This window comes from Platichthys flesus, chromosome 6, assembly GCF_949316205.1.
Source record: "Platichthys flesus chromosome 6, fPlaFle2.1, whole genome shotgun sequence".
Classification (NCBI taxonomy): domain Eukaryota; kingdom Metazoa; phylum Chordata; class Actinopteri; order Pleuronectiformes; family Pleuronectidae; genus Platichthys; species Platichthys flesus.
This window is the reverse complement of record NC_084950.1, coordinates 6042550-6068665: the sequence shown is the minus strand read 5'-3', so window position 1 is coordinate 6068665 and position 26116 is coordinate 6042550. Positions and strand designations below refer to the sequence as shown.

The 26116-nt window shown below is 46.6% G+C and overlaps 1 protein-coding gene across 4 annotated transcripts in view; it reads right to left on the bottom strand.

Moving 5' to 3' along the window:
• Positions 1–1187: 1187 nt before the first annotated feature.
• tspan9a (tetraspanin 9a) overlaps positions 1188–26116 on the bottom strand; it is a 159470-nt gene continuing 134541 nt past the window's right edge. For all 4 annotated transcript variants that reach the window (XM_062390138.1, XM_062390140.1, XM_062390139.1 and 1 more), the window contains 6 exons: positions 20169–20360; positions 16989–17063; positions 8974–9075; positions 8553–8684; positions 7080–7163; positions 1188–3760 (listed from right to left, as the gene is read on the bottom strand). In XM_062390138.1, the coding sequence (XP_062246122.1) occupies positions 3689–3760; positions 7080–7163; positions 8553–8684; positions 8974–9075; positions 16989–17063; positions 20169–20360 (657 nt within the window). In that variant the 3' untranslated portion in view covers positions 1188–3688. The remainder of the gene's footprint in view (positions 3761–7079; positions 7164–8552; positions 8685–8973; positions 9076–16988; positions 17064–20168; positions 20361–26116) is intronic.

Below are 26116 nucleotides of genomic sequence, written 5' to 3'. Positions count from 1 at the left end.
AAGTGTGACGTCAGGTTGTCGGGAGACAGACGTCGGGGTCGTTTTGTGTTGCTTGACATCTGCGTTTACACACTTTTGCACCTGACGCGAGATGAAACGACACAACAAATTGTTCATCCGGTGTTTTCTCTCTCAACTTCCAGCCTGCAGTGGGGATTGTATCACCGTGTGATTCTCAGGACTGTTAGCACCGTCACCTCTTTCCCGAGCACAGCATCTACAGTGCTGCCAGATACTGAGTATGTGGAGGCAGCCGAGCAGAGGGGGGGGGGGGGGGCGATGTGACCACTCGGGCCTGTGCTGTACATCAGCAGCTGTCATGTCCCCCCCCCCCCCACCACCACCACCACCTCTGGACACAACGAGAGGAGTCGAAACCATATGGGAGCCGGCAGTGAATCACAGCCGGAAGGGTCGCTGCACATCACGGCTCAAATGTGTTGCTTCCTGATGCATGAACCCCCCCCACACACACACACACACACACACACACTCTCCACGCCACAATGTCTCTCTGATTCATTTATCAAAAAATAATACATAGGACAAAAAACCCTAGCTGGGACTGATCTCAGGGGACAATCAAAGGCAAACAGATTCCTTTCCTTCCCGCGCCGAGTCGTCTGTTCACTCGTGAGCCGGCCACACACCGTGTCCGAGTCTCAAGGCTTCAACCAAAACAACAACACACTCGCCTCAACGGTTTCCCCTGGATAACAACTTAGGAACGCGGCCACTTCTGGTTCCAATGATTTCTCTGCAAACAAATGATCCTTTGCTGTCAAAAGGTCAACATGGGTATTTTATTGATTTGCTGAGGATGCTTCATTTACCCCTGTCTGTTTCGTTTTGTTTTTTTTTCCTGGTCAGCAGAGTTTTACAACTTCAAGGATAGTGTTGGGAGGTTTGTGCCATTCTATGTTTTTCCTAGTTTCGGCATTTCTCCAAAGAAGTCCGTAGGTGCAGAAGAAGAAACCATCGGAAGGATAAAGAGAAGGTTTAAGAAAACAGTCCAAATTCCTCCCCTTTATATTGTATAGTTTCCTGAGTCAATTTATAGATTAAGCAATTAACCTCATGAAACACTTCACCTCTAGATGTCTGAAATCTCAGTTTACTTCTCACTGCTGATTATACACCCCCCCCGGCTGTTATATAGGGTGAAGTGTTCCCGTGAAAGAGGGGGGGGGGGGGGGGGGGGGGGGGTTGGAAGCAGCCGTTTCAGGCGTGTATGAGATTGATGCCGTTGCTCAGGCTGTTAGAACAACCGTCTACACCTTCATCCCTGTCGTCAGCTCGGAGTTTAGGGAGCGTCACGTGACTGGGGGCGACGCCGCGGCTCGAGCGTCAAACTGACCTGGAGTCCAGTCGCTCAGAGTAATTGGAAACACCTGTGCAGGTCTTAAGACCCCCCCCCAAAAACATCATATTTCTCCGACAGACGTGAAGTATGTTCGCTGCCGCCCGCACCTGCCGCGGCATCTGTGCGGGCTGAAAATGACGTTGTTGCGTGGAGAGAGAGGCGTCGCGGCCGATCGAGCACACAGGAAGTGGCTCAAAGGAACGCTGGGTCATAATGAATATCGAAACGAGGCAAACGTGGCTGCTCAGGCGGATTATCAGAACGGAACGAGAGCACGACCACAAACAGGAAACAGAGTGGGACTATTATCGGAAAACCTGGTTGGAGATGATCAGAGGCCCTTTCCAGTTCGACTCGTCGTGTCTGATGTAGCTATGTCTGGACACACGTGGTTATTAGCGATGTTTCGTTAACCCGCCTGCTCGTCTGACTCCCCGCTTGCCTTTCGCCCAATCGGACGCCCTCTTCTTCTTCCTCACTCTGGAGAGTTCAAAGTTATCACAACACAGTGTTGATCAAACTTGAATTTACCTTTTAACAATGAGCTCGTCCTCCACGACACCGCTTCTCGCGCACACACACACACACACACAACTTTTGAAGCCCGGGGCCGCCCCCCCACCCCCCCCGGGCATTTTTCCTTCAAGTCGCCACACCGGAGCATTTCCAGTGTTAAGGAGGAAGGCTGCTGCACAGACCTCCTGCAGCGAGTTGGCGGTAAACAGACTTAAACAGAAGCGTCCTACAGGGCATGATGCCAGACCTATCCGTCTCAGCTTTGATGTGCCCCCCCCCCCCTCTCTGTTTGCAGCCATAAAAGGAAGATTACAAAAAGAAAGAGAAGAAGTTGGAAACTGCGCGATGAGCAGGAATGTGAGCAGAGATATTGTGCAAGTGTTTTGGAGCAACAAGGACGGCGGCTTGTTGGTTTGTGACACGTGGGAAGGAAATTGGGATTGTGGAAATTTATAAAATATGGGAGCCGACAGCTGGAGAGAGACAGAAGCGAGGAGGCCAGAGTGAGTGGATGAGATATCAGGAATATATAGAAGAGAGAGCCGCCCCCCCCGCTGACACCCGGTCGATGGCAGCAGCGAGACAACATGTCAGCTCTGCTTCTGCCCCTCGTGCCCTCGACTCTATAGATTTATACGCTGGGATTTCTTTTCCATTCTTTCCCTTTCTGCCGCTCAGACATTGTGATAAAAACACAGCCACAGAGCGCACACACAGACGAGTCAGCCTGTGTTCTCAAAGTGGGAACTTCATCACCCAGATGTCTCCACTCGGCAGTCCTGGCGGAGCCCTAATAAACAGCCATTTTACATCATTTGCATTGTCTCGCAGGGAATGGGAACAATGCTGCTGTGTGGCAGCTGTGTGTGTCTGTGTGTGTGTGTGTGTGTTTCAGAGCTCGATTTGTGCGTCACAATTTATCATTCAGAGGATTATTGCAGAATCGCCCGTGAAATGAATCCTCACACTTACACTGTGTTCCTCCATCACTCTCTCTTTACCTGAGTCTCCACAGCCAAATGAAAAAAAATATGAAATTATGAATCATGGATTACATTAGACATCATCCCGACATATCTGTGCCCCTCTGCAGCAACGTCACTTCAAATCCCACCACACACACACACACAAACACACAAACACACACACACACACTGCATGTCTGAGCGCACATTGCACTGATCTGTTCCACACTTACATTCCACAGGAGCATCGATGACACACTTACAGGAAAACAAAAGAGAAAAGCGTTTTGAACATTTAGACAACAAAGTTAAATCAGTGAAGTAGAAAACTAGCATGCCATGTTGGAACTTTTTCTCATTTACAAATGAAAAGGGGGAGAGGACTTGACTTCAGTCGACGAGGGGGGGGTGGGCGAAGTGGAGGGCATCGACAGTTTCAAATGTTCGCTCTGCTCGGGGGAGGACAGGGGCATTAGTCAAGTCTTCATTGTCTCAGAGTCTTTTTGTTCCTTCCAGCAAATTGTTAGTCCGAGCGAAAAGAGAGAAAATACTGGAGAGGAGTGACGGCCAATGGGATTCTCTTCCTTGCCAAAAGTAGGTGTCCCTTCTCTTCTCTTCCAGTTGTGTTACTCTTTGGCAAAATGAATGGTGAGAGGAGAGAGCGGGGGGGAGACACAGCTGGAATCTGTACAGAAGGACTGGGAAGTGGTGGTGGGGGGGGTGTTGCTCTAAAGAGGTTATTAAGTGAATGAGGGAAGCAGGGGAGAGGGGGGCCGTTTAAATCAGAGTCATATCCCATCAGGCAGTGGGGCTCCTCTCCGTTGGGTGTCAGCGCCCCCGGAGGCTAAGCGTCGTACTTCTTCCCCGTTCGGTGGATGTGGTGGAACAGTGTCATGGAGAACGCCATGCCCAGCAGCTGTGGAGGGAAGGAGAGGGGGACATAGTGAGTGTGTGTTGACATGTGTAGTGTGTATGATGTATGTTTCTGTGTGTCACACATGTGTGCGTTGCGCGTCTCTTTGTGATCTTTTTGATGTCGACGCCTTGGGGCTAGTTTGCGTTTTGATGCACAATAATTCCTGTGGCGGAGCACAAACACACTTCCGCTGTGTGTGTCTGTGTGCGTGTGTGTTTTTTTTTTTTTTCTCAGATGGCCTTCAAACGCGAGCTGTGGAATCTTTGTGATGTGAAAATGTGTGTACGCCGTGCACAAGCATTAAGTCAATGAAGCAAACGGGAGATGCCACTGAATCAAAGTCGCCAGCTATCTCTTTGAAGTTTCCATTACCCCTGATACATCAAACACAGTCACAAGGCTGATCCTAAAACCATTATCTGGCAAAGTTTGGACGGCAGGGGAACGGCGCAGCGCGGTGCGGGGCTTAATCTGAGAGGAAAAGGCGACGTGGACTTCCTGGAAGCCACAGAGTCACTCTCTTCCTTTAGTTTCAGTCTCCACGCACTTCATACCAGCCCCTCAGAGGAAAATACCACATTAAGCTGCCGTCCATCACAACACAAAATGGTAAACATTCAGATAAAAGTAATAAAAAAAACATGCTTTTCAAAAACCAGCCCAATTATTCACCTGTGGCTCGCCTGAGCCGCACAGGAAGTTTCAGACTGTCTCCTCCACTCAGCGTGAAGCGTGACAGCTTCTCCTGCAGGACTCCTCAGAGCTCAATCATCCGTCCCCCCCCCCACCGCCCAGGACTATAAAAAACACTGCTGGGATTTCCGAAGTTATACATATAGGCTCTTACCGATGTCTGTCATTCATATAAGCTGCGGACATAAATCATTCATAAGCCAGCTTCATCCGTGCAGCTGGATATTATGCAACACTGAGGAGATGTGGGGCGTCTGCTCTTCATGATGCTCCTCGCCGCCCTGTCCCCTCACCCCCGCTTTGAGTCGGCTAACCTGACAGATCGAGGTCTGCTCCTCCAGGCTGCCACCCCCTCACCTGGATCAGCTGAGTGTGTGGGTGGCTGTGTGTGTGTGTGTGTGTGTGTGTGTGTGGGGGGGGGGGGTGTATTTGCATGGGAGATAAAGATAATTAAAATTAAAGCGGTGTGGCCATGTTTAATTCTGCACTAGGTCTCTAGACATAAATAAGAAACATCAGTGTTCTGCATGTGGATAACGTTTTCATCTTTGTGTTCTTGTACTTAAATCTTTGTGTCGACCATTTGGAGTGAAGACTTTACTGAGTGAGGACATTTTGGCCGGTCCTCACTGTTCTTAGGGTTAAGACATACTATTAGGGCCAGGGTGAAAGTAAGGGTTAGATTAGGTAAGTGTTATGTTCAGGTTAGGCTTAGAATTAAGTTTATATTAAGGGTTAGGGGGAAATTTAGGGTTAGATGAGGGCTCTGATTAGATAAAGTTGAGGGTTAAGTCTAGGTTTGAGATAGAATTAAGCTTTATATTAGGCTTAGATTCAGGTTAGGTCTTGGTTAGGGTTTGAATAAGGATTACAAATAGGTTATAAGTAGGGTAAGAGTTAGAATTGGGTTTGAGCGTCCTCACTAAGACAGTACAAGAAAGTAAAAGTTTACGTGTGTGTGTGTGCACGTGGGTGTGAACTCGTACCTTTATCTCTGATGGTTACAGTTAAGAACCTGAGAAACGCATTATGCCAATGAGCTTCCGCACAAAAATAGAAGTACACGGTTGTGTGTGTGTGTGATGTGTGATCAGACAGATAGAATAATAACACATGTGAGCACAAAAGAGGAATGTGTGATCTCGTCATACATATTAATCTAAAGTACACTGATGACTTTCCCTGAGCGTGGCTGTGAACGTTAACAAGCTCCATCTTCCCCTCAGGACAGAGGAAATGTGGAGGATCTTATAAAAACCCGAGAGCTTTCATGTGGAGGGCACTTCTCTCCGATTAACAAACTGAGGTCATGCATGTCAAGCAGGGAGGGGATGTTAAAAGCATGAAAAGCTCAAAAGTAAGTAGTGGAGGTGAGAGAGAAATATTATGAAGTGACTGGAATGTAAGAATAATACCTTCAGGGTTTAAAGGACAGTGCAGGGGTGGAAGTTAAACTCCACAGCAGATGTGTCTCTTAATTTAGAAGAAGCTGGAGGAGAGAGATTTGAGCGCTGGGAGGTGAAGTGTGGTCGCAAATGTTAAGATTTAATAGAGAGTCGTGGACAGTATGGATAGAGCAGAACTCATGAAGATTATCTCAAGGCAGCGCAGAGCAAAGGAAAGACAGTCGTCCCTCCATGCATCTATACGTCCATCAGGGCGGGGATGTAGGAGGCTCTAACTTCTGTTGTGCGAGAGGAAGGGTATTGGGGGCAGGCTGCCACTCCAGGGGCGGCACGTTCTGCACAAGCAATCGTTCCAATACATAAATTCCCAGGCTGGCTATTTCAAAATCTGGATCCCCGGGCCCTTGTTGACCGACTGCTGCCCACCCACCGAGGCTACCGCATAAAAGGAATGTCTGCCCAGGCTGAACTGGTTTCAACTCGGGGGAGAAATTCTCACAGGTCAGAATCTGAGTTCACAAAAACACTATTAACAATTTGTACATATGCACACGCAGCAGGAGCCCATGTTGCAAACCTTTGTCCATAGACTTCGTTCACATGCTGTGACGAGCAAATAAACCCTAACCCTGCAATAACAGGGCAGAGGAAAAGGTTTGTGCAAACCTAAGGAAAATAATGAAATAGAATAAAAACACTTGGTTCGCTGTGAAGACTGAGGAAGAAAAACCACTGTAAAGAACGTGTGAGAGAGAGACACCGACTAACACAGGTATACACCAAGAGTCTAGGACCAAGAGAGAACCGGTGCAACCAGAGGAATATCTATCACCGGTCTCTAATCTGTGACTCCATCCCACCTTTACATTCACTCTATCGGCTCTCGATCTGCTAATGGCTCCTTATACACGACTGCAGCCTGCTTGGAACAAAGCCGGGTGGCTTTGATTCTCCCAGACAGGATCAGGGTTCAGAAGAATGCGACTTAAATATTTAAAGATGTGTAGGTTCCCTGAACGCCCAGCAGAGCACAGGCCTCATAAGTTTCTAAGCAGGCGACGGTGGCACAGAGGCCATTTGATGCACGTTTTTTGTTTTAAATGTCTTATTTTCTGCCAGACACACAGACACAAAACAATAAATAATGGAAGGGACTACAAATGGGAGAGAGGCTCAGAGAAATGGAGAAAGAAAGAACAATTTATCACCGCGCCTCTCACCTGCAGCACCAAGATGACCATGCCTATAGTTCCCAGCAGGTGCTTGTTTTCATCCAGCCATTCCTCCACTTTCTCGAAGCAGCCCTGAAATGAAAGAAAGCAAAAAAAATAAATAAATGAGCTTGATACACTGCTGCTGCTAAGAAAAGATGCATTTCCAGCACGGTATGGAAGAATCGTGCCACACAGCTGCTCCGAGCCCGACTGGTCACCTGGAAAAACCCAACCGTCCACTTCGCGCTCTCCCAGGACACGTCAGCTTCACGCTCGGATGAATGAACGACCAGGTGAGGTATTAAACCGAGTGAATTACCCACGAGCGAGGACTTTCATATGCAGGCTTATGGGCCATATGGACGTGTGTGCACTCTATCCTAAGTGTATTCCCACCTACAGCGGGTTCGTGGGGAGGTCACCCGCTGGCAGGATGAGGGGTGACGGACCTAATGGTGGATTCAGCTGCCGAGTGGCGCCTGGTCTTTGGTGTGGCTTGCTTGTACGTCTTAACTCTGCTGTACAGTGTGTGGCCGTCTCCTCTGGGCAGGATTACACACACACACACACACACACACACACATAGTGACACACACACACTCAAACTCTTTTAGTGGTGCATTTCTCCCAGTGGGCCAGTTCAATGTCGGCCTATTCTCATTTTGGCAAATTATATTACAGCTTTTAATCCTCTACTTTGGACCTGCTAACAAAGTGCACGCCAGACCAACAGATTAGACTTGTAATTGGGGGAGATTGGTGAGTATTGTACTGCGAGGTTTTTTTTTGAAAAATAACTGTTGATTCATGCATAATGGAAAAAAGATCCAGCGTGATCAGAATGCAGCAGGAAGAGGAACACTGTGAAAGCTGCTCTAACCACCCACAGAGGCTGAAAGCTGCTACCCAGCAGATGGACCCACGATTAAAGATGTACAAGAGTTCTGATTTTGGAATTTCCCCCGAGGTTCCTGCACTGATGGCGTAGAGAACTTGAAAAAACCTTGTACACTCAAACACGACTTTAAACATGACATGAAACAAGAGGAGCATATGGATTTGGATAATGATCTCAATAGCGTCATAATGTGACCCCGGCTACATTGAGGGAGAAACCCCACAAATCCCACATGGGAGCAAGACGTATAATGTCTACAAGCGAGGCAGCCTGGTCGTTTGTGGTCAGTTTTACCCTCTGAGCTGGTGGTCCTTTCATTTCTGTAGAAGTTGTAGAGATGTTTTTTTAAGCGAGCGTGTGGTCATCGCAGGGATTTCATGGCTGCAGTCGTCCTGCGTCTTCACCCGGGATCATTTAGCATCTCTCTCTCTCTCTCTCTCTGTCTGTTGGACATTCTGTCTCTTTTGTTCTCATTTAATTAACTCTCCAAAGAACAGAAACACTTCAAACGGGAGCTTTTCTGTCCTGAGAGGCCCCGTTCACCCAGCGGGGCCTTCACCTGGCAGTCGACGTGCACTCACCCTGTTCCAGAACATGTTGGTGGAGTTCTGTCCACAGTTCTGGTAATGCTCCTGACAGCAGCGGTCAGGAACCACCTTCTCCTGCAGGGCCTCGTGCCAGTCGGTGTACGCTATCACACCGCAGCACTTCCACTGTCCGGGCGGAAAACAGACACAAGTTTAGTTCATGCTTTAATGTCTCAATGATTCTAATCAGTCATGTGCTTTATAAGGCTCCAATAATGGAAGAAAAATGCTCTTCAACGGCCGGTTTTGACTTTTAATGTTGCATTAATGCCACAGGTACGAGCCAGGAAACACATTAGCAAGAATATTTTAGTAAATCACTGCATTTATGCATGAACCCCTGAGTTGTTATATCACACTCATGCTAATGTGCCTCATATGTGTCACATGTGGTGTAATGCACAGCGGGGGGTACCTCTGCCTGGATGATGTTCCAGGCGTTCCGCAGGCCTATGTTGTTGTCTGAGTTGTAGAGAGCGAGGCCGTCCTTCAGGTCCTGCTTTGCGTTCTCACTCACCTGAGCAGGAGAAAGAGAACAGCAGCCATCGGTTAGAGACCTCGGGTCAGAGTCTTTATATCTGAGACGGCAGCTGAAGCTTACTGGGCGCATTAACACCACTTTGATTTTCCCAAAGCGCTGATGTCTTTTCACACAGATTTGTAGATGACGGTGACACGGGGGGGGGGGGGGGGGGGGGGGGGGGGGGGGGGTGTTCATTATTCTTAGAGGGTTGTTTGTTTGATTCCTGTTTCTGTTTCCGCCTCATCCAAAAAATACACAACCTCTGCTACACTGACTCAGGACTTTTGTGTGGCAGAGGAGCTGCAACATGCCCTTCAGCAGAGCTAACAAATCACTTTCCTCCTGACTGAACCCCAACAATGTGCTCAGCGCCGGGCCCCGTCTGATGGAGATTAATATCTCTTTGGATGCGTTGAGATTCAGAATCAGCAGCTCCAGTTCTGCTGCCGCCGCCTGCAGGGATTTGCAAACTGCCAACGTTGATTGAGGGGCGCGTTAGATGCCGGCTAATTATTGCTGGGAAAAAAAAGACACGTACCGATAGAACCGTGTCTGCGCAGCATCACAGTCGATATCACACACAACAAATAGAACACAAATGTTTTCTGAGTTTGAGCTTAAGGGCTCAGACTGTGCACTGGAATAAGAAAAATACAAAAAAAAGAATCTGCAAGCACACACAAAAGAAGAGAAGAGGCATCATGTCGGTCACTGTCTGACACAGCGTGGTGCTTCAGCTCCTCTCAGCTGTCTTTCCTCAGGGGGGACGAGAGCACTGCAAGGTTTTCTAGAAGCTGCACAGTGAATCCCTCAGTGTATAAAAACAACAGAGAACTCCTGGTCAATACCACTCGACTGAGTAAATTGAACATTTGCTCATTAGAGTGTTCCAGGTTTACTTGAGTAATTACTTGTGTACTCTGCACTGTATATGAGAGACAGAGCTTCCTTTGACGGTACAGAAAATGTAATTAAACTTTTAATTCAATGCTTCACAAACGATCTCTTTCCTGAACAGAGTAATTAATGTTTCCTTGGAAATAAAGTGCTTTATTAATCATGCAGCGCCCATTTGAAACGTCCTCTAGAACCTTTTGGAAACAAGATTAGTGCAGTTTCTTCTTCTCTCCCGCGATGTTGCTTTGCTGATGCAGAGGAGCGGCTCCGTGCACCGCGAGCTCCGGGCGCCGCCGTATCTGTCCTTGTGCAGGGAAATGAGATGAAGAGCAGCAGCATCATCAATCTCTGCCTCGTACTTTGTTTTTTTATCCTCGATCTCCTCTCTCTCTCTGTCTTTATGTGGAGCTGCTCGCTCATTACTGACTCCTCCAGCGCTGGAGGAGTCGGTAATGACTCCGGCACAGTCGCTGGGGAGCAGCCGCCCTCCCACCACCGACACCACCACTGCGATAAAAATCATCCTCTGACTCGCCAGTAAGTCTCCGCCCGGCGCGGGTTTCATGTGTGGAAGTCTTTGTAACGGCCTGAAATGAAACTTAATGATCCAGATTTACTGCTAACGAGAGGCAGACAAATGACTTCAGAACAAACAGGGATTTGATCTCGCAGCACTCTGACCCATTTTCTCTGTGCCTGCGAAGACGGAGCAGATACAAACACAACCCTTTAGTGCATTAGCCTATTTTCTCACTGATATGGAAAACGAGAGGTCTTGACAGAAAATCACGATTCTGCTCCTGGAAATTGTTTACGGACATCACGCTTTAATAACAGCTAGTTACATTTTATAGGAGACGATTGAAATGATCTGCTGGCTTACCTGCCTGTCACTAATCGACCTGCCTGCCTGCGAACTGCCCGTGAAAAACACGGCTGAGGCAGAGACGACCGTGAGAAGTTAGCGAGCCGGTCACAGAAAGTCGGCTTCTGACAATCATCGCTCCTGGGCCCCACTAGGTGCATGTGCAACTACCATTGACCAATGGATTTCCATGACTTTTCAATAACTTTAAACCAAATTTCCACAGCCGAACATTTTGTGAAATCTCGGTGTATACGCGAAAAAGTGACAAAATGTAGTATTTAAACTAACAATTAGAATTCCAAGGCATACAGTATACCTTAAATGACACAAACCCAAGTATGCCTGCTTATGTTCTGAGCGTATTTCTTTAAAAGCACATGAATTATTTAAAACTCAGCTTAACGACATGAAGATATGAATATAACAAATTTCCACGACTTTTCCAAAACTTTTGGGAGATTATTTTTTTCCATGACTTTTCCAGGCCCCACATTTAAAAATTCCATGACTTTTCCAGGTTTTCCATGACCGTACGAACCCTGATGTTTCCTCGAATACAAGTCCGGTTATGTACTTAACCAAATGCCAGGAAAATACATAAAAGGATTCAGTCAACGGAAATGCTAAAGTACTTTTACTTTGATACGGATACAGGAATGGTTTCAAATATTTATGTAAGTGACATATCCGACAGATATAGACTTTGAAACTGCGGTGAAGGATCATTTTCACTGGCTATTCACTGGGAACTGTATTCGTTAAGAATTGTAACCGATAAGGTCAAAATGAAAAGCAAGAAGTTCCGCTGCAAACACATCCACTGTGCGTTCATGTGTTTTGGGGGCGGAGCTTCGATTGAGGGGCCAATGGGAAGTTTTGTGATCAATCGTTTCTAAGATTACCAACCGGAGCTTTAAGTTGTCTTCTGTCGCCTCTGGGCTTCACATGCAATTCCTCACGTTGACAAAAGCCCTGAGGCACAGCTCATGCCTGCCATTACATAAATAAGCCGGCACTTTCCACTGGGCCGAGGAAGTCTGCACTCAGCAAATACGGGACAGCACATTCATCACAGAAACATCTAAAAAAGGGTTGAGCGCTGCCAGCTGGAGGAACGCGAGTCGCCACACTGTCCCCGAGAAATAAAGAAAAGGGAGAAGTGCAGATTGCGTGGTGACAGGGAGGAGGGAGAACTCGGCTTTCTCTCCAAACTCCAAAGCGTTTGTGTTCTCAGTGAGCACGACAGCAGGAAACAGAGGATGCCTGGTGGATCGTCTGATTAACACCTGTCACCTGGAGACACCGTAATTCAACACAGCCAGTCAGGGCTGAAATTACCAAATGATGAGGTATCACTGCTATTTCAACTGGTTTTATTCTCGAACAAGACTATTTTTCAACTTTACCAAAGTTTTCTTTCCGAGCATGTTTCTGTGCCGGCAGAGGAAATAAACTGGGGAATAAAGCTGTACTCTCTGTTCTGGGATCAGAGTGACGTGATAGTAATAACAGTAATTCCAGCGCAAGCACTCCTGACGTACGCTGTCAGAATCGGGCCCCAGATCTGGAGATGCTGGCTACACTGGGACCTGTCACCGTGCAGACAGGAAACCACTCTGCTTACTGGTCCCACGGGCACTTAACCACAATTGAGCTTCACTTTGCAAAGAAATCTGAAAGATCTTATTTTTGAGTCTGTGTTTTCTTGTGCAATATTAAGCACAAACCATGATTTTCTTCTTCAGGCAGCAAAGGTCACATCTGTGCCACATAAATGAAGAATTCTCCCACAGGAGCTCTAGGATGTTTTGGGATGAGCAGTGTCTCAGTCGGCTGTTTGATGAAGAGAGATGCTAACTTACCATGGGAAAGCATTGTCTACCACAGTAGGTGGCCTGACGGGCGTGTGGATGAGCAATTAGTTTATTGTGTGTGGAGTTTTATTCATTTTTAACCCAACTGCTAGTTATCACTTTGAGCAATTACAATCTTCAAACAATGTCTGTGTTTGATTCTAAACGAGTCCCAGTCTCTGAAGTCCAATTTCATTAAGAGAAATAAAAAAACACAGATTATGCAGGTGGTTCAGCAAAAGCAAGTTAACACAACCCATCTGTTATATAACACAAATGGAACATACACAGTGTTAAAGATAACTGAAAACAGTTTATAAACTTTCTGACACATCTGTGAACATCAAGTGGAGACGTTGACGTTTCTCTAACTTTTACAAAAACGTCCCAACTTCCACCTGCTGTTAGTTTTCTTTCAAATGGTCACTTGGGAGTCTTGAGCACCCCCTGTAGGCTGGCTGGAGCACAGGTCATGAATCCCACCTCCTCCATGTAAGTGGATGGGACATGGACCAAATTCAAATAATCCAAGTAAAATAAAATGTTCTCAAATATGTTGTTTTTTTTGTCACTTCAGGTAGATCTTACCACGCTGATTGTTCATTTAGTTTTTTATTAGTTATTTGATGCTATAAAGAAAGGGGGTGATTGTCCATCTTCATATACAGTCTATGTTTGTGGTAAATGAAGATAAGATGTGAACACTGACATGTCAATAATCATCTCTTAAAAGGGGACATAATATGCTTTTGGTGATTTAATATCTTTTATATGATTTTTAAGATGTCCCAGTTTGCTACCGTTCCACAGCTTGTGATAAAACATCAAAATGCTCACTGTAAGACAACAGTCTGTCCGATCTGAAGATTCTGTTCCCAGAGGGTTTCATTTTGACTTTCCCAACACTCGGTCCACAGGGACCACGTTGGATCCAGTTCCAGAGAAAGACTTCAGGCTACAGGCACAACACCAACAGCGACATCAGGGTCTGGAGGAAAATGATTCTACTGTTGTTGAGGTGGCATCAATCCAGTGTTTATCATTTGCATTTTTTGGAACTTGAAACAGCAGCACAATTATGATTTTTCCACTGAGGCTCTGAGCGGATGTGGAAGACTGGAAACACGACTTGGAGTTGTGCGTTTTATGTCCTCCTATGATGTTTTGAACAGTTGTACAATCCAGACTGAGACATGATGTAATTCACTGTTTCTTTTGAAAGAAATAAAGCAAGTTGTCTTTTCAGTGTTGTCAGATCACAGAGGCTTATCTGCTCTCAGCCGGGAGGGTGTTCCCCTCATCACAAAACAGTCCGGCTGCACAGTCTTCATATGAAAGATCTCAGGTCAACGCTGATTCTTCCATTTTTTAACATGGCATGTTACATTCGCTCCATTACGTCTCTTTCATTAGTGCTTTGTTGCCTCATCTTCTCCGACATAATAATCATTGGTTCGCACGCTGTCAGGGCTTTAATCATCTAATCCTTTGTGTCTCATGGCCCGGAGGACGGAAGCTGACACTGTTCTGCTGTCGCCCTCGCTGCACAGCTCTGGACAACCCTGTTTGCTATCCGCCCTGAAAGAGCAATAAATGATGTGGGGAGGAACAGCACCGGAGCCAGAGGTCCCCAAAAGCACATCATTAAACAAGATACTTAATTCCCTGCGTCGCTCTGCACCAGCCGGCGCCGGGAAGCCTGAGGCCCGGGCACTTCAACAGAGCGATGGAGAGACCCCCCACCGCTGCGCTGTAATTGGTCTTGGTAGATAAAGCGTGACTGTGGGGATTAAACCAACAGCAACTACACATACAACACAACATAAATATGATTTCGCCTCACATCCTCACTTTGCTCGTGTGTTACGTGACTGCAGCTGTTTGCCGACAGGAGAACGTGGAGTCTGAAAACTGCAGGAACATTTCTGGAAAGATTCAGGCAAGATGACCATTCTTGAATCTCGATGACATCCTCGTCTTTTAGTATTTGACATCTCTGTGTCTGTCTCATGTAAGACACTTTGATGTCAGCGCCCGCTTTAAAAATTTTTTTCAATTTTTTAAAGCGGGCAGGAAAAGTTACAGAAACTGTCTGGACCATGTGACTGTGACTCCGTGCAGGTGTGAAAGCAGCTGGAGTATCATCACGTCTTCAGTTCTTTTCCCTGCTCACACCAAACAGGGACACTTATCACATTCGCCACCTTCTGCTGCACTCGTTACACTATTTTTATCTCTTCGTCTCACTTTTAACACCTTGCCTCACTAACACGTTTCTTCCCCGACCACGATATCTCACCTGCCTGTTTCTCTCACCTGTATCCACCTGCCCCCCCCCCCCCCCCCCCCCCCTTCCCCCTCCAGGCTCGGCTTCCACATTCCGGGGCTAATCAACTTTTCTGCCGCGCCCGGCTCGGCGTGCCGGGGTCGACGGCGGCACAATGAGGTCACGCCGTTAAAGACGAATGGCTGTCATCTGGTTTGTGGGGCGGCCATCTGCTGCAGTCAGCTGGTCGCTAAATGCGGGGGCCGGCATTTGTTATACCACGGCCTCTACCTGGTATTTAATCAGCGCGCGTAACACCGCCGGGCTGCGGAGGCAAGGAGGGGATACCCATGAATCAGCAGGGTGACGAAAGCTGTGGAAAAATGTGTTCCTACAATATATTATATGCCTGTATAAAATAATAAAATATAACTCCTTCCCTACGTCTCATCCCAGTTGGCAAAAGCGTCACTCATGACTTATAGATGATCTATTTGAGAGACTAAAGTATCTGTTTTGCAGGCCTCTGTTGATGCACATTTTAAAAGCCGCCAACTGCTGTACGTCTTCCAGACTTGTTAATAAATGCCTTGTGATTAGGAGATCAAATAGGGGAAGGGTATTAGCGATTCCTCTGATCACGGGCTGTAACAGAGGACGAGCCGAGCCTCACACAGCATACCAGATCTCACTGGAGAGACGCAGGAGGAGAAGGGGAAGAGAGGAAAACAGAAAGTGATATCCGAAAGGCCCCGTGCGATGGACACTGGATGTCCTTCATCTAATTCTGAGGTTTTTGTAAAACATATAAAGCTGTCTGTGTAAGAATCTCCTCAATTCATGCCTCAGTCTAAAAATACCACCTCTAATTACTTGTAATTTGCTGCAATAGCCTTTTACTTCCAATGAGATTTGAGAGCCAATAAAGGGGAAAGTATTCGGCGGTGATTTGCATTATCGTGGCTCCATATCCCATTAAAGTCTGAGCCAGGATAAACACACAGTGATTTAGTGGGATGAGACAAACACGACATACTGTGGCCATTCACGAGAACTGGGAAGAAAAAGTCAGTCTGCCCACCAAACTAATTTAAAGTTATTTGAAATCCTCACAGTCCGAAAATCGAAATCCTTTCCATTTTCACAGGTGACGGGAAGGAGTTGCTGGAAAGTAAAGATGCTCTCTCTTTAAAATCCACTGGAGGAAGCTGCATAAGATGTCTTTTTTTATTTTCTCAAAGTTAAGCCGGTAATATTTGGGCGATAAAGCAACAGACATATTTACTCCCGGCTGGCGGTGCCTGCGAGACCTGATCCAAATCTGAGAGTGGATCGGCTGCTAAATGAATTCCTTTATCTGACTAAGTTACTGAGCAATAACCCCAGAACCACGAGGGAGAATTAGCCGCCGTCCCGAAGGCCGAGGCGACATGGCGACTCTCAATTTATAAATAGACGGATCTATCAGCGCCGTGTCCTTGAGAACAGACAGAAGACTTCATTACTTGTCCCGGCCAAGACATTTGTCATCTTCAGGATGAAACATTTGCGATGGGACTTGATTGAGTGCTTAGAAGAACTTGCCAGTCGGTAATCCCCAGATCTCCATACATCGTCAGCTGTTGCAGCCCTAGACGTGCACCTGACTGGGGGTCATGGGAAGTGAGCTTGAGACCAATTACCAGCAGCCAACTGGTGGAGATGGGGCTGCTTTTGGGGGCCTAACCTATGACTCCAGGGTGAAGGGTAGAATTCAAAATCAACCTCCCACTGGAGAGATAGCTAAATATATAAAAGACTCAACACCCCCCCCCCCGGAATATATGTTTATCGAGCTAACACCTTTTTATTGCTTTGTGCAGTTGTGCGAGCGTTTGTGTGACAAGCTTTAACTTTCCGAGGCTGAGAGCAATAATTGCCTCTCGGGTCTTGAGGCTGTGTGAACACACTCACACAAAAGTTAACGGGAACGACACTTCGACAATCAGACATGGCGTGAAAGAAAAAACGAAAATGAACTTACCTTATCTGAGTACACAAAGAACAGGATGAGCAATATCAGCTCTGCCAGGAGAATTATCAGCAGGACAATGAAGAACTGTCAGAGAGAGAGAGAGAGAGGGAGAGAGAGAGAGAGGGAGGCTTGTTTTAACAGTGGCCCTGGCAGTGGAGTTAATCCAGCTTGTCAGGCCGATTAGAACATGTTGAATATAAATCTGAGTGAACTGGGTCTCTGTTGAAGTGGTTTGTGTCCCTGGGTGCTACAGGGTGTCAGCAACAATCATTACACAAGTGTAGATTACTTACATGTCACATTTACTACAATGCACTGTGTGAACGTGTGTGGTGGTACATTCTTTCTACAGCTGCCTGCAGAAACTACAACATTCTGGGAAATGCACTTATTTGCCCTCTTGAGGGATGAGAGTTTAACCTCTAAATGCTTGACAGGTACGTTTTAAAGCGCCAGAGACATGCTAGCGGTTTCCCCCTGTTTCTAGTCTGTATGCTAAGCTAGGCTAGGCAGCTGCTGGCTCTATCTTCATATTTTTGTTGTGTAGATCATAGACTGTAAGATGTAAACTTCTTCCAACTATCCAGGATGGAGGCCAAAATATACAGACACCGACATCTAATGTTTTAATTATGTATAATGTGTGATAAGAATACATTTGAAATGATAGAAACCATCTTTGCATGCTTAAAAAAAAAAAAGATGTGCCCTTTGACCTTTTATAGTTGCGGAGGGAGGACAGGGTTATGACCTATAGCGCAACTAGCGCCACTAGGGGGCTTTTGAGGAGATTTGGCTTTGTCCCTCTTTATATACAGTATATAGAGCTGTATCCGAAATCACCCACTCATTCACTTGCCCCAACTATGCCAGGTTTTCTCCAAAGCGGTGAACCCACTATGAAGCGGACTATACAAGTGATTGGTAAGTGATTTCGGACACAGTGTTGGACAAGAGGCAACCTCCTTCTAGTCATTATGCTAAGCTAAGCTAATCAGATGCCAACTGTAGCTTCCTATTTACTGTAAAGGAGGGTCTGTACGGTAAACATCGATCTCAAATATCGATCCCACTCTCAGCAGCAAGAAAAGAAAGTGTACTTCCTAAAATGTTATAGAGTTAATCCCTGAAGGTTTGTACGTTTGGCAGCAGAGAACGCATCAACCCCTGATTTCCCAATAATAAAATTCAGTAGCAGACACTTTAAAAGTTTTCAGGAAAGAAAGGGAGTGCGAGAGAGAGAGAGAGAGAGAGAGAGAGAGAGAGAGAGAGAGAGAGAGAGAGAGAGAGAGAGATGAAATAGGAGGTGGATGTGACAGAGGGAGTAAAGAAAGAAATGCTGGCGTGTTGGTGATCGTGTGAGAAGGGGGGGAAGAGGCTTTAATACTCCCTCAGATTAATTTCCAACACAGCCATGCATCTCATCAGCTATTCCCCCCCCCCCCCTCTCCGCACAATATTTACCCAGCTCCTCTGCACAGCGTGGGAGGAGGCGCGCAAACCTAGATTTTAGAGGAACCCCATTAATTCCAAACTAATTTGGCGGGGAGGGGGGGGCTGCGTTCTCTGAGTGTGTCAGGGCCCAGATGAAATAGTTACTACAGTTTGTTGTTGGGTGAGGAGCTGGGTTGCCAGTTTAGCGTATTACTGGTGTGCCGCAGCGTCTGTTCTTCTCGATTGGCGGCGCTTCACTGGCTCCACATGTTCGCTTTGTGGGCGTAGGTGTTCTCTTCACACCTCCGAGGTTTCTTTTTCACTCGGATACTTTTGTGGATTCTCTCCGCACTTAAAAGAAAAGTAAATTGTCATCCGGAAAAAACAACTTTTGGCAGCGGATAGAGACGGAGAACTCGCCGCAGCGGAAGTCTATAGGTGTCGAATGTCTCTGATTCAGAGGGAGCTGTCCACAGAGCAGCTTCAGAGATAATGTGTCAAGGTAAACGCTCAGATCTGCTCGCTCCGGGAGATCTAAACCCACTCTGATCTTTCCACGTCCTGCACACAGCCTCTCCCCCCCCCCCCCCCCCCCCCCACCCAACACACATGGGAGGGTTCTGACGGACAGATTAAGGCAAGAAAGAGGAGCAGACACCAGCGCACTTATCAGAAAGACCGTGTCCAAACGTGAAATGAGACCACACAAGGATGCGGCAGGAGACTTAATGAGAAACATCACAACTTCAAGATTTTCCATTAAGTCTCTATCTCCTTTATTTATTCTAGTCGTCTTTCTCAGCCCCCCCCCCCTCCTCCTCCTCTTCCTCTCTCTGCTCCACAGCAGTCAGACAGGTGAAAGAAGCCAGCGCCGAACACTGAGCATTTGCCGGAGCTTTTGACTGATGCAAGAGCTTCAAGGGATTGAGCTGTTTGTGATGTTAAGTACCCAGAGCCCCAACTCCACATCTCATTTAAAGTTGCTGTACATGAAAGATGTTTTGCTTTTCTTTTTTTTTTCTTCGTTTTTTCCCTGCAGTGGATTCATGCAAAAAAAAAAAAAAAAAAACTCATTCCGCCGTGTGAACTTCTGTAATTAACTTGTGGATAAGATAAGACACTTGTGCAACTTTGGGCAAACAGTGCAATGTCGAGACAGAGAGGCCTTTGTAGTGAATTATGGAACAGTCTCCATTATTGAGCGAGGAAACATGGAGTGTCTTTAGTGTGCTGTGTACACACAGTAATTAAACCACAGTGACACTAAGGGCCTCCTGACTGACAGCTCCGTCACTGGGCTGTGACTGAAGCCACGGAAATAGAGAAGAGAGAGGGAGAGAGAGAAAGAGAGAGAGAGAGAGAGAGAGACAGATAGAGAGAATCTCACCGCTCAGCTTTCATTTTCCTCTGCCAGCCCCTGAGGTTTGATATAATGCAGACTGAAATCCTTCTGTCTGACGTCTACCTACGCCGTGGTTCCGGCAGGGAAGACGAGTACAAATACACTGCTGTGTTTTCCACTGGCCTGTGACCAGCGTGTGGAGGTGTATATATATATATATATAAGAGAAGCTGTCACCTCCAGGCAGCTCCGTCAATATTTGCATGAGTGAAGTCTGGGCATGTGAGAAAAAGAAACATCCAAAGGAGGAGAGAAAGTTTGAGAGAGGAGTCGCGCTGTGTGCACTAACAGTTGTGTGTGTGTGTGTGTGTGTCTTGTTCAGAATGCGTAGGTATATGCAGATCCTAACTCACGCTCAGAAGCAGGCACTTGTTCTCCTTGATGGCGCCCAGGCAGCCGAGGAAGCCCGTCACCATGACGATGGCTCCGATGGCGATGACCATGTTGGCGGCGGACAGCGCCGGGAAGGACGGAGAGAAGGTGGCGAAGCTGCCCTGGGACACGGAGAGCCAGATGCCCACGCCCAGCAGCCCGCAGCCGCACAACTGCAAAGGGGGAAGAAAAACAGACAGGTGAGGAAAACACACAGAGACAGGGGACAGGTGGCCATCTTTTTTTTTTTTTTTTTAAACCTCTTTTTATTTCCTTTTATCAAATGCAGTCATGCAGTACATCACATCATTTTTAAATTGAAATTAGGTGCCAAGGGTATAAGTTTAAGCCTAGTGGGGTTAACCATAGATATATATATATAAAGGCTATGGCGGCCATCTTGCCACAGGCGGCTCGCCCACCCATAACATTGAGTTGGTAGTGGTACATGTACATTTTCAATAAAATAAAATAAAAATAATTCTTGATGTATATTTGTAAAGGGAAATCTTGTACCTATTTAGAACATTATTAATTTTTTTTTAGAAAATAACATAATTAGTATTCAATGTCATAACTACATCTCTGACGTTTATAAAAAAACAAACCGTTTACAAATCGGTTGAAAATTGAGCAAGTTATAGTTACTTAAAAAGTACGTACCACTACAACACGTTTAATGGGACGTTCGACTCCGTTGGCCGACACATCTAGCCTTTATATATATATCTATGGGGTTAACTGTCCATGGATGTCTTGGGCCTAAGCCATCAGGATCCAGGCATATCAGATTTTAGTTACACAGAAAGAGGATGGCCGGCAAATATCCACTGCTTAATTGGGAAAACAAAAAGAAAAATAAAGAAATATATCCATATATTCTGCTTATCATAGCAAATGGAAGTGTAGAGCAATGGCTTGCCAGTTGTTTATGAATGGTTTCCATCTATTTTAAACATCAGCATCAACGATTTGTGACGGCCGAGATCATTTTCTGCTCCCCCCCCCCCCCCCTCCGGCAGAGTTGGCTCTTAATGACAGACCTTTTTCCGAATGTGGCATTAATCCACAGAGTAAGGTTACCTCCCGAAAATAACTCAAATCCCCAAAAGTGCAACAGGCTCAATTTGCTTCTGGCTGCCGGGGGGGAATTAACCACGCAATCATCCATCACCAAACACAGCTGAAAAATACAAGCGGGTTCACACCAATTACAAGTGTGATAAGCCAATAACGGCTCAGAGAGATTAGAGCAAAAAATTGGAGTTGGGCTGCGCTGGGTTTTTCTCCCCCCCCCCACACACACCAGACGTTTGGAGCTGATTACGTTAAACCCAGAACAAACAGATGTAATTACTGCCGTCTCCCTCGAATGAAAAGTCTCCAAAACCACCTGCAGTTGACTTGAACTTGGCCTAGAGGGAGCAATTCCCTCACTCCTCCTCCCTGTCGCCGTGCCACACTGATGTGTGTGTGTGTGTGTGTGTGTGTGTGTGTGTGTGTGCGCGTGTGTGCGTTCTGCAAGGGGACTCACTATAATGCAATAAAGTGTTTACGGGCTGTGATTGGTGGAGGAGAGTGTCCCCGCTCGCTGATGTGTTGGTCCATCTATCAGAGATAAGAGCCATACCGCATGCCCACCGCTTGGTGAAATATAGGCTCGGAGCAAAGTGGTGACAGTTTTGGCTGCACCTAATAGAATGAAATACCAACGGCAATCTTGCCATTAAAAAGAAAAAGCTCCCAATGAGGTAAAATATGGGAAGGCGCGGTGGTAAATCATCACGCCGCTGCCCTTTCCTCCTATCTGCTCACACCGCTCCTTTCTTTAATGCTCATCTTCGCGCCGCTGCTCCGGAACAATTGCGTGGCAGTCAGAAATAATGTACTAAAAGGCTGCTGTGCAAGCAAACTAACACACACAGCCAGGCAAACAATCATAACCCATGTACAACGAAAGGCATCACCTGGAAGCTATCATGGATAAATCTCAACACAGTAAAAATAATAAATCCACCGAACACACCCATCGCCCATTTTCCCGTCATGAAAAGTGTTTCAGCTAAGAAATAACATGAGTGACTATTAAATACCAGCGAATGTGCTTAAATCCCATTTAAAGTCCACACGGCGTTGAGAAGAAGCTCTCGGTGAGGTCAGGTGATGATAAGCAAAGGGAAATGTTTCTTGGTTTCAAATGCGAGCCTCGTGTGGTGAAGAGAGAGACGCCACAGGTCTAATGAGACCGGTGAGACCTGTGGATGCACAAGCTGAAGTGTCAGATGAGTGCCGTCTCACTCCCATTAACCTGTGACCTTAGAGCGGCGAGGTCAGACCTCGAGTGGGATGAGCTCTGAGGAGGAGAGTGCCTCAGTGCAGCAGGAGAGCAGCAGCAGCACACCCAGGCCCATGAATGATACACGTGCTATCCTGAGGACTCAGACATGACTGGATGCAATTAAATGTGAGGACACGGAGGGAAAAGAATGAGGAGTGTGTGTAAATGACTCAGGAGAAGACTGAGGTGGCAACCAGATGTGACATCAGCCATTGGAAAGCGAATCCACAGCTTTTAAGCCCAGAGTTTGGCTTTTTGCTGACGCTTGTTTTTTTTTAGTTATTTCAACTTGTCAACACATTGCACTTTGTCTTCTGCTGCATGTAATGTATTATTTTGAAAACTGTATTATTACCTATTCTTATTAGGCTTATTTTCTCGGAGACTTCGTAGAAATCGTTGCCCTCTGCTGGTCATTTGCGAGAATACGGGTTTCGGGCACTTCCACATTGGCTTCACTTTCCAGACACGGAGTCTACATCCATTTTCACATCTGAGTCTAACAAAGCTTTAGTGATGCTGTCAAGGTCAGAGGTGAGCAGGGCCGTGAGCAGAACTAGCTTCAGACACTTGTTTAGTGTCATCTGGATGAAGTGAGGTTTCGTTGAGTTTCTCCCAAGAACAAGTCAAACGAGAGAGAGAGAGAAAGAGAGAGAGAGAGAGCGGTGCAGTGGCGCTCTAAACATTTTCAATCATTCACCGTCTAAATAATTCAGAAGCAACCGTACTTGTTGGCTCTTTATGCTTCCCTGATTGAAAACAGGGGGGATGAAAGCATCAATTGAAAACACTGGTAAAGGTCATGTCCTCATGCAGAGCGGCTAATATTGGGACTCACAGCTGACACTCCTCAGAAAGCCGGATTATATAGAGCGTGAGGAAGAGTTAAAGGAAGCAGGGGAGGACTAGTGAAATTAAGAGGCCTAGATAGATTTATAGTTGGCAAAGGGGACCAAGGGGGGGGGGGGGGGGGGGGGGGGGGGGGGCTGCACTTCATTGTGTTTAATGCCCAGTGAAGGCGGCTCCATCAAGTGTGTCGCTCTATCTTAAGGGACCGAGAATCCACCCAGCCCCCACTCAATCTGCTGGAGCGTGGTCTAATCTCTGTCCTGCATTACCACCACCACCACCACCACCACAACTAATACAACTAATACAACAATACCAGTGCAGCGTCACCAGGCCTCTGTATATGTGCCACAGGAAATACCTCCGAGGTAAGCTCTGACCTTGTTGCTTTATCTGACCTTTGCGTGTGTTGACTGAGTTTGACCCCACGTCCCCCCCCCCCCCCGCTGAGCTCCTTATCTGCTTTAGAATGTGAGACGGCCATGTTTTGATATCCCATCTGCGGGGAGGGATCAAGGATTCCACCAACACTGAGGAGGTTTGTAAACAGGCACGGAGATGGATTACTCCTCGGTCATTGAAGAAAAGAAAAAGGTCTGATATCGATATATAACAGATGATTTTCATATCTAAAATAAATTGGCAAATTAATCTTAATAAAGGCTTGATATTTGATTTAATTATGAGTAAACTGAACAAAAAGACGACAATCGATTGTATTTAAGCTGAATTATGAAAATGACCTAACAGTTCAATGCACATCGTTTTCTGCATTGTTTATCCTTTAAAGTTTTCATATGGGCAAACATTAATATGTCTCTAGGAGATGGTCAATGGATCCATCAGTCTTTCTCAAGATATTATTAAATTGATCGTAGTTGTGGACGCTGCAGGGTCATGATTAAGATTTGAGATGCAGCGATGAATTGGCTGTGATCTGTATTTTCTCGGGGCATGAAATCTGAAAGTAGCAGTTGATGGGATCGTGCTCTGACGCACTCGTGGTCTTAATGATGTCAAATCCATCATCGACACCACTTATCCTTTGAGGGTCGTGGGGGTGGGGGTGGGGGGGGGGGTGGGGGGGCTGCAGCATAGAGCAGCGCTGACAGCGACTAACGAAGTAAAAAGACCTCAGTGAAGCTCGGATTCGAACTGTGATGACTGCTCTCCACTGTTCCACCGCTCCATAACAACCTCACCACTGTTTACAGAAGACCGTCGGTGGCGTCTCCAGCTCAGGCACCTGACCCAGTGTGAGTCGGCACCAATTATCTGCACGGAGACAAACATCCAGCAGTGACGCTCGGGGCTATTTCTCCACCTTCTATCTCCTCTGGATCCTCGTCTGCGACTCTGCAGGACGCCGAGCAGAACAACAGCTTGGCAGGCGCACGATCAATTTCAGCGTTAACAAGTCTCTGCAGTCCTGATTTTTAAACAAGCATTTCAGTTTTATTTGCTGTAAAACACCAACAGGTTGTTGTTGCGTTGTGTTGTTGCCGTTCCGTCGTAATGCAAATGAGGCTTTCACTGCTATTTGCCACCTCGAAGGTTTCTTTCATACTTGAGGCTGATGGCGGCGTATCTCGCAGCCTCCATAATGAACAAGTCTTTGCGGTATTGGAATACAAAGCCGACTGCTCTTAGCTCTGAATTGAGTTCAGAAAGTTAAGTGCACTTCTGACAGCAGAAGGGGAGGAGGGGAGGGAGGGGGGGAGAGTAATTGTGCTTGATACAGAGATTTCATTTTTTTTTTTAAATCAATGAAAAAACGAGGGAGAGAGGGCTGAGAGAACATGTGACCTTTTCATGCATGCTGGGTAATATTTTGAGTGCGACTTCTTGGAAAAGGAAGAATGGAGTCCGGGGTCTAAATGTCAATCGTGAACGGAAGAGACAAAAAAGAGCTTGATGGAGAGAAAAGAAGAAGAGAGGTGATGAGAGAAGAGGAGAGAAGAGGAGGGGAGGGGACATTAACTTCTGGTGGAGGAAAGTGGACGACAGGAGTTGTGACTCTATCTACTGGGATGAATGGGAACCCCACTGGGCCCTGTAACAATCTCAGGGTGAAAGTAATTGCAATAATAGTGTGAAGCAACTGTGAATTCTCCCTCCCCGACAGGAAGGAGAGGTGAGGGGGGTTAAACATAGAGGTGTGTGAAGGAGGGATAGAGAGTGTTAGAGCCAGGAAGATTGGACACGCACGTGAGACGTGTGCAAGACCGAGAGAGATTGAACTCTGAGAGGAAGAGGAAGAAGAGAATTGAGGGTGACCCTTCGTCCGAGTGGGTGGCCCCGACTCAGAGAATCATCATTTGCTGCGGTAACTGTCTCAGTGACACCTGACACGGGAGCCAGCTTCAAACTCGAAAAGGTGTGTCTGTGTATGTGTGTGGTTAAATGTGTGTGTGTGTGTGTGTGTGTGTGTGTGTGTGTGTGTGTGTGGATGTTGAAGGAGGTCGACCTTTGCACAGTCGGAGGTCACGTCCTGTTGTAAAAAGAACGACAGCCTCGGTCAAATCACTGCTGCGCTCGGTGGCCGGGCTCATCACGAGGGCTCAGTGCTCCAGATAGAGAGAGTTTGTGAATTTTCAAAGTGAGTGAGTGTGTGTGTGTGTTTGTGTGTATGTGTGTGTGTGTGTTAACATGAACTTTCACATGTGAAAAAACGCAGCAGGAAGTTGTCTGGGTCAAACGCGTTCAGGGAAATGTTCATAACAAATCAGGTGAGGGGTGAAG